An 8,803-nucleotide genomic window follows, 5' to 3' on the forward strand; every position below is an offset into this window, starting at 1 on the left:
GGTCATTGCCAACTGAAACTACATCCTTTTATTACCTGTTTATTTAGTAATGAAACTGACGAAAGCCGAAAAGGTTAGGATCAAGAAGCATCTAAATTGTACCATCGGAAACGGGGGGCTGTGTAGAGCGGCCTTAAATAAATGCGTGAATGAAAATTAGGATGCTAGCTTGACAGCGCCCACGAGCCTCGACGTACTTCCTACTTCCGTTATGGGTTTGAGCTCGGATCTACTTCTTACTTTCATGATTTCAACGAGATATATGAATTTTACGTGATTGTAAAATTAAATATTTAAATTTTATATTATCATCAATTTATAATATATTTTTTTTAGATAACATCATAAAATTAATTAATTAAAATAAATAATAACTTATAAATTAATATGAATTGTGACAATTTATATTAGATAAATTTTTTGAGTACTAATAATGTATCACTAAAGACAGTTTATTATTGGTTTGAGCTAAAAGATACTTCTTACTTTCATGATTTCAACGAGATGTACGAATCTCATATGATTGTGAGATTAAATATTTAAATTTAACATCATTTTTAATTTATGAAATGTTTTTTATGAGATTAAATCGTGAAATTAACTAGTCAAAGTAAATAATAACTTGTAAGTTTATATGGATCTTGACAATTGATATTAGATGAATTCTATGAATATTAGTAGTGTACCACTAAGAATAGTAAATCCTTATTGGAGCGGAGACTATGTTTATGGGAAGATTTCATGATTCCAACGAAAAAGAATGAATCTCACTTTAATTGTATATTAGAATGAGATTGAATATTTAAAGTTCATACCATTTTTAACATGAAATTCTTTTTGTGAGATAAAATCGTAAAATGATCAAATCAAAACAAATGATTCCGATCAAAACAAACAATACTATACGCTTTTAGCTTTTATGCTTTTATGGATTGTGGTTTCTCTTTGGAAGAACAGAAGTGGAAAACGAGATTAGAGCTCAACCGAAAACATATGCATGCAAGGGAGGTACAAGTGGTGGAGACCGCCTCCGGATTAATTGTGCTAATCAGGGTTAGGCATAAGCTAGGGACAGGCCAGTTAAGAAGCTTGGAAAGGCATGTGGCTTCCTTATCGGCCCTAGTCTGTCTTTGTAATTGTATTTATAACCCCAATAGTAATTTTGTTGTATGGATTCTGAGTTAAAGCTTAGGAAGAAAGAAGCATGAAAAGGCAAAGCAAAATTCTCTGCTGTCATATGTTGCAAATATTAGATGCTATTTCCAGGCGTGAATGTGATGTTCTCAGCACTGACTTAACAGCTTCGAAATTTGATGTTTAGCAAAGTTATGAGACATGATAAGTCAAGATTCAAAAGTTTCAAAGCTGAAAACAAATCTTAGGTTCAAATTCAAAGGATGAAAACAGCAGGATGCTATATTATCAAGATGCTAAACGACACGATCCTGGTTAGAAGGTGGAATTCATTCCCTCCCACCATTTTGTACCAGGTTCATGTTGTGTGAAATCAGCTATAGGAATGCCTTTCTACTATTTTACAATTATTTTAAGAAGATCGAGTGTTTAGATTTGAGACAGCTGATTCAGGAATGACCATCATCTTTTGTTTTTCCTGTTTCAACAGTTCAAACATTAACTACAGCACACAAATGACACAAAGTTGCCACAGAAACCCGTGAAATGTTGCGTATCAGCAGACACAGCAAGCATTGACAAAAGCCACTTGCTTGGGGAATTACATTAAGTTACCAACATGTGATTATGTTAGAAATTTGCTATTTCTATCTTCATGCACCTTTGTGGCGTCTATGGAGATTTCAAATCTTAAAACAGTAGATGCAATTCCTCAAATCTTTTGTGTCTGAACTCAACACTGAGAAAAACCATTGCTGCAAGCATCATATATCACAAAGGTCCAAAAATGTTTAAGCGTATTGCAAGAACTTCCAGGTTCAAACTAGGAAATAAGAATCATACAAACCAAGGTTCTAAAAAAGATCAGTCAGCTTGCGCCGCTTAGGATAAAAATCCATGATATAAGAATGTTCATTAATGTTTTCCATGCACATTAGCTGTAGTACTCAAGTCATTTCTGAATCCACCTAAACAAGATTCTATCACCTGTAAATTAAAAAAAATGAAAAAATAAAAAATAAAAAAGAAAGAAACAAGGACAATTGACCATATATACAGTAATAATACAGATGCCTCTGCCAAAGGGGCGCAGATCATCAGAGAGACCTAAGACCTTCGTAACAAACATAATACACAATTAAGACAGTTCTCATCTATCTTCATTCAACCTCCTCTTATTTTGTTTATAGCATAAAAGGAATACATCAACCAAATAAAAAAGGGGGGAAAAAGGGTACATAAGCTAAGGTTCTAAACCAACCACAACAAGATTATGATCTTGGTGCTCTAACTAATGAGCACAAGGACTATCCATTAAGAATACTGAGAATGGCCTTATCAAGTTGTAGAGATCTCACCTCTAAAGAGCAAACTCAGAAGGCTTAAATCAAAGGGAAAGTGAGCTAACCTCGTCAGTTTTCCATAGCCCTTCTTCATACTTGTACCACCTCATAAGCCCTTCATCATTTCTTGTCCGCTGACACATGATGCATGAGTCTTTCATGCATGTGATAAATTGACGTAACTGAGATGCCTTCTCAAGGATAGACTGATCAAGCTCCTCCATAATTCTTCTTGGGGCAGGAGGAGGTGGTATTTCTATCAGAAGGCAATGAGATATGTTAAGCACTTCTAGGTTTTGTAAATTATCCAAGATGGAGATCAGGGCATCCTTCACAAGCATTGAGCAGCGGAGGCTCAAAACCTTTATCTTTGGTAGACAAGTTATTATCGTAGTGGCAAACAAAATGTCAAAAGGTCCCATCACCTTGAGTTCACTAAAATTCTTGCAATTATTGGCAATTTCTTCCATGAGATATGGAGGGTTTGCTATGCTAGGCATTGTCAGGGATTCAAGATCCCGCCAGATGCGAATAGCTTTGCATATTCCAGTTTTCTTTATTCTGTTCCAAGCTGGCATAACAAGCCGTCTCAGGCGTGGGCACCTGCAGTAAAGAAAGAAGATCACTTTCCAATGCATTCACCAAAATAGCATATAATTATGAGGAGCATTGCACCGACACATTCTTCAACACCCCTCCCCCTCCCCCAAGAAGAAAAAAAAAAGAGCAATAGTTTGATCAGCGTAATGGCAGAAAAGGACACTCATATATGCACTAGTTTCAATACCATTAGCAAATGCATTTTTAAACAAACACGATGTTAATTGACTGTTGAAACTCAAAGAAAATCATTAGATGTGCTCATTCGTAGGTAACAAATAATCCTTGTTAGCATCATCCTTCAAAGATTAATATGATATATCATAATATGTTTTTATTTCAAAGAGATAATCAAAAACTCTAAACAAGAAAAGATGTTTCACTGACAAGATTGGTAATACCATCAGAAACCTTGAGAAGATTCTAAATAAGTAAAATTCACTAAAATTACCTTTCAGCAGTATAGGTCAATTGATCGTCACTCACATATAGATTGAAGTGAAAAATCAAGGTCATTATGTTTCCCCGGCTGAGACTCAAAGATATCTTCAAGATACGGGTCAATGTCTTGTCAGAACGAGCATCAACATATACATAAGGCTCCAATGGAATTTTAATAAAATTTGACCTCATCACTGATAAATCAAGTGTTTTCCATAGCATAGGATCACAACAAGCCATACGCCATGAACTGCAGACACTAGCAATGCCTGAAGTTAACTGAACGATGTCAAAAGACTGTAAGATCTTCACCAAGACATCAGCGTCCAAGTCCTCCCATCTCCAAGCAACAGAGTCACTTTCTTCCATTCCACAAGTTTCCAATATCTCCAGGGAGTTTCACAGCATCATCAAGCCTACATAGACATGCACTATAGAAGGTTATTCTATTATATATAACTCATATTGAGGATGATATGAAACAATCAGCGCATAGAAATCTAAATCTGGTCCTCAGAAAAAAATCAAGGTAGATACATCACCTATTGTAGGCCAAGGATTATAAAAACTGTGTTCAGAAGCATTATAAACAGATTGTCTTGATGTTTTCCAAAATGAAGTCAAAGTCCAAAAAATGGAAAGATACTCCCAGCTGATTCCAGGCAATAAATTTCAAAATCATATGGAGAAGATAAAAAGGAAGCAAATATCCCAGGTCCAAAATTTCCATTTAAAGATGCCTAGCTATATAAGATAAGAAGAATCAAAATGCGATTAAACAAGTATGCACATGTGACCAACCACGAATCAAAATGTGGTCCAAGCCGCTTCCTACCATGTCAGAAAGCAGAATACATACATAAGAGAATGCATTTTATTCACACAAGTACAAGCACACATGTATAGGACAGCACCAGTAAGTGAGGCCCTGACCATAATGTGCTTCAAAAACTTCATGTCCCTTGTCTTTCATCCACACTCAGGAGATTATCAATCAATTGGACTCATGTGGAAAAATGGACAATAAGTTGGCAGTGTCTAAAAATTTTAAAATTACCATTTCATCCAAAAAAATCTTAAATGTCCAAATTTGGCGACACATTTGAAGGTGTTCATGAATTGATACCACATATTGGCCTTCTATAAAAGCATAAATAGATCAACTGTCATGTTAATGATAAATGTCATTTCTTAACATAAATTCAAAACAGAAGTAAAACCTCCAGGGTTATCTACATTCAATCGCCATTGTAACACCAAGAAATCCTACATAACCAAACAGCTAATATCACATCATCCCCCATGATCTCACCCAAATAATGGATCTTGGCTCTTGAGCTAAGGAATCAGGATTCTATATCCTACAAATGTCTCCCTATTATCTGTTCACATCCTAGCCCCACTCCCAACAATTAAGCACAGTACCACTTGTAAATTTACATTTTATCCCTTTTTTGCCTTTTTCTCCCACCTCTCAACTTCAACCTACATATCAGAGGCATTCCAAGATTCAAGTCTTCCAGTCTCCCACCAGCATCATATTGTATTTCCTCCAACATAATCCAGATACTCTTTAATTATAACCAACTACGACATTACCAAGAAGCCATTCCATGGAAAGTAAGACTCTGGCTACAAGGGAAACACCTAGCACACCAAATAACTCTCAATTGGTCGAAATCATGCACCAAAGATTACGCATTGAATGACATATGAATTGACTTAAAAGAATGAAATTTCCATCATCTTGCATTTCCTCTGACATAATCAAGATACTCTTCAAATTATAAAAGACTACGACATTACCAAGAAGCCATTCCATGGAAGTTAAGACTGAAAACAAGGGAAATACCTAGCACACCAAATATCTGTCAATTGGTTGACAGCATTGGCCAAAGATTACGCATTGAACTATCTTGTTCACTCTACGCAAGACAGAAAATTCCTTCCCAATAATAAAACTTTCAACTACAAGATCTAAATTCAACAATTTCAGTTCATAAGGACAGAAGCACATAAAATAGAACCAGCCTATGCAATTAAAAGGGACAACAATCGACAACATAATCAAGCTTTCATGCTTCAAGAAATCAATGTTCTCTCAATTTTAACGAGATCTTCCATCCTCTTAAAAGAAAAGATCCACGTTGATCTGACTTTCACCCCACACTCTCACAAACAACTATAATTATAAAAAAGAAAAACAAACATAGAACCAATTACCTTAAGACAAAGATAACCTTGGCGTGGGGTGGGGGGTTCGGAATAGGAAGCTTGGTTCTCTTCTGGCCCCGAAAGTGGAAAGAGAAACGTTTTATCTGAATTTCTCCGAAAGAAATGAAAGGGGTGCACTACCAGTCTAAACAGAGGATGAGAGAGAATCAGCTGCCAAAAACCCGACCAAGTGTTAAAATTACCCAAAGAGGCTTCCCCTTTGTTTTTTTGTAAGTAGTTACCATAAAAGCATCCTAAAATTCCTTTCTTTTAACCTTTTGATTGTTTGGGGTACAATCTCGTACATGTGCGCTCGGTTTTGTACAGAGGACGGATCGTTTGAGTTTGTGTCGGTGGTTCGATCACGTGCAGAACTGCCCCATCTATAAATTTCAACAGAGATTTTATTGCGACGGTGATTTCATGGGCTCGTACAGAGCACCAACCTGGTTTTGAGAGTAGCTTGAGTCTTTAGCAATTTTCTTTTTTAACCTTTTGGCGTTTAGCGTTTAATTCCTTATCAAAATCACAGCCAAAATCTTTATTTAGATTGCTGTAATTTCAAGCCGTTTATTCGAAAATATTTCTTGAAAGAATTGGTTTAACAAATACACAAAATGTCTCAATAGTTCTTATATTCATGTGCTTTCTTCATTTTAATCTCTTTATTCTTATATTTTCTTCACTCTAATCTCTCTATTCAAATCACCATAATTTAATTTTTTAATTTTAAAAATTATTTCAATTTAATCTTTTCAAAATTTTCCTTTCTCAACATTCTCTGTACTCACTCTGAATACTTTCTTGCAACAATTTTAACATTTTCAACATTTTCAACATTTTCCTTGCACAACAAGTTTTTGTCATTAGCTTCAAGTCTTTATGTTTAACTGTATATTATTTTTTTTTTCTTTTCTTTTTTCTCTTCTCACATTCTCCCGTAAGGATAAATCACCAATCACCAAACATTGTCGTCGATCATCGAACGCTAATCTTTGGTTGATAGTCACCAATCGTGGTCATTGAATGCAAGCTGTCGATTTTCAGTCCTCGAAAGAGAAGATAAGAGAATAGAAAGAAAAAAATAAAAAAAAAAGAATAAGAGAAAAAAAAAAAAAAAAACAATATATCATTAAAAATAAAGGTTTTGAGTTTGTGGCAAAAAGCTTGTTATACTTGCAATCCAACAAATTAGACAGCATTTTACTTAGTAGTTAGTAGGTAAGGGAAGAGTAATAATGCACATACAAAAAAGTTTTTTTATATAAATAATTATTAAAACAAGTAAAAGAAAAAAAATTAAAATCATAATTGATTGAAAATAAATAATCAATTAAGGGTTTGCTTATTTTGAAGTAAAATATTTTTTGAGAAATATTTTCAAGACTTATACTTGTTTGGAAGATAAAAAATTAATTCCAAATGTAAAATATTTTACAGGTCAACAAGGTTGATCACGTAAGTATAAATTTTTGGAAAACATAAAAAACACTTTTATATTAACTCTATAAGTATAAGTTTAATGAATATTAATATTTCATTTAAAATATTAATATTTAAATTATACAACACAATTAAAATTAAAATTTTTTTCAATGAAATCGTTCAATGCATAAATTTTTTTTTATAAATTGAATAAATCTTACTAATAATTATAATAAAAATTATTTAAATGATCATCATTTGATAAATATACATTTATAATTGGTTTAAATCCTACTAATAATTATAACAAAAAATATTTAAATGATCATCATTTAATGAATACATATTTATAAATATATATTTTAGATATCTTGCACAATTGATAAATATTTATATTTTTATAATTATGATAAAAAAGTGATGAGATGAAATTAAAAAAAAAATTAAAATTTATTTTCATTACAGATATGTGGTTAAATGCTTTGAAAAATATCATTATTGATTTTATCTATTTTCATTTTCATTCTTAATTTTAATACTAAATTAGTGAAAATCAAATATCAATATTGTTTTGTAATCAACTTCTAACTCCACTATGGTGAAAAATATTTTTTATAAGATTATCCAAATAATAAAAAATATTTTCAACAGTTTATTCAAATAATATAAAAAATTAAATTTTTTTATAAAATATTTTTGAAAAATTTTCTCCAACGAATCATTTTTCGGCTATTAAAAGAACCCTAAAGTATAACATAAATTACAACATAATTAACCTATATATATATGTGTGTGTGTGTGAATAATCATTCTTGGGTATCTTTGTTGCTTATCATATGAATGCATTCTTTTTTCAACTAATTTAGTGAATAATTCTAAATTCTATCTTTATTTTTTATAACGCCACAGGTGATTCCTTCAAAAGCATTTGCTGAAACATCCTTATCCATGCCTCAAAGTTGTGGAGTTAATGGGGTTCGTCGGGGTTCCAGCCGAGACGGAGAGTCTCTTCCACTTGTTAGAGAATGCGCCATCACTGGGAAAGCTTGATCATATATGCTTTCCTCGTCTTTTGGGCAGCGAAGCATATCCTAAATTTCGGGGAAACTAAAGATTATGAATTGGGGGAACTAGAAGCAGAGATACCAGGATATTAGTTTTTTAAGAATACTGTTTTCCTGTTTGTCATCTGAATATCTAAAGTACACCGGCCATCTTTTGTCATCATACACTGTCACCATGAGCTTAAAACGTTGGAGTGTCAGGAAACTTGGGGATTGGTAGGGCCTGGTCCAGCTTTTCAGTTCTTTGGTAAACCGAGAAAATGAATGATTTGTTTTGGAGCAGCAACATGAATTATTTTCTCCCATTTTCTTCTCATCCAAACGTGGGTTGATCCCAACAAAGCATTACCGTCAGTCCGTCACCACGTCGCTTGGATAAATCTTTGTTTTGGTCATTGATCAGACACATCTGGATTCTCCAAACGAATGTGTGTTAGAAGCGTACATACTTAAAAATAATGTTATTTAGATATATTTAAATAAAATTTTATTTTTTATTATATTTAATTAAAATTTTTAATTTTTATTCTGAAATAAATAATTTTTTGATTAATTATTATTAATAAAAATATCATGTATTAT

The 8,803-nt window shown here is 32.9% G+C and overlaps 1 protein-coding gene across 2 annotated transcripts; it reads right to left on the minus strand.

Annotated features, from left to right (window-relative positions):
- On the minus strand, positions 1,935 to 5,970 carry LOC18605547 (F-box/LRR-repeat protein At3g48880). Of its 2 annotated transcripts, XM_018117523.1 has the most exons (4): positions 5,742 to 5,970; positions 3,529 to 3,934; positions 2,543 to 3,080; positions 1,935 to 2,121 (listed from the first exon to the last, which is right to left on the minus strand). In XM_018117523.1, the coding sequence occupies exons 2-4, from the start codon at positions 3,885 to 3,887 to the stop codon at positions 2,050 to 2,052; spliced, it is 969 nt and encodes a 322-aa protein (XP_017973012.1). In that variant the 5' UTR covers positions 3,888 to 3,934; positions 5,742 to 5,970; the 3' UTR covers positions 1,935 to 2,049. The 2 variants fall into 2 exon arrangements, with proteins under 2 accessions (XP_017973012.1, XP_007038666.2); XM_007038604.2 differs by lacking the exon at positions 1,935 to 2,121 and having other exon boundaries at positions 2,154 to 3,080.

The sequence above is a fragment of the Theobroma cacao genome, chromosome 3 (genome assembly GCF_000208745.1).
Source record: "Theobroma cacao cultivar B97-61/B2 chromosome 3, Criollo_cocoa_genome_V2, whole genome shotgun sequence".
Classification (NCBI taxonomy): Eukaryota; Viridiplantae; Streptophyta; class Magnoliopsida; order Malvales; family Malvaceae; genus Theobroma; species Theobroma cacao.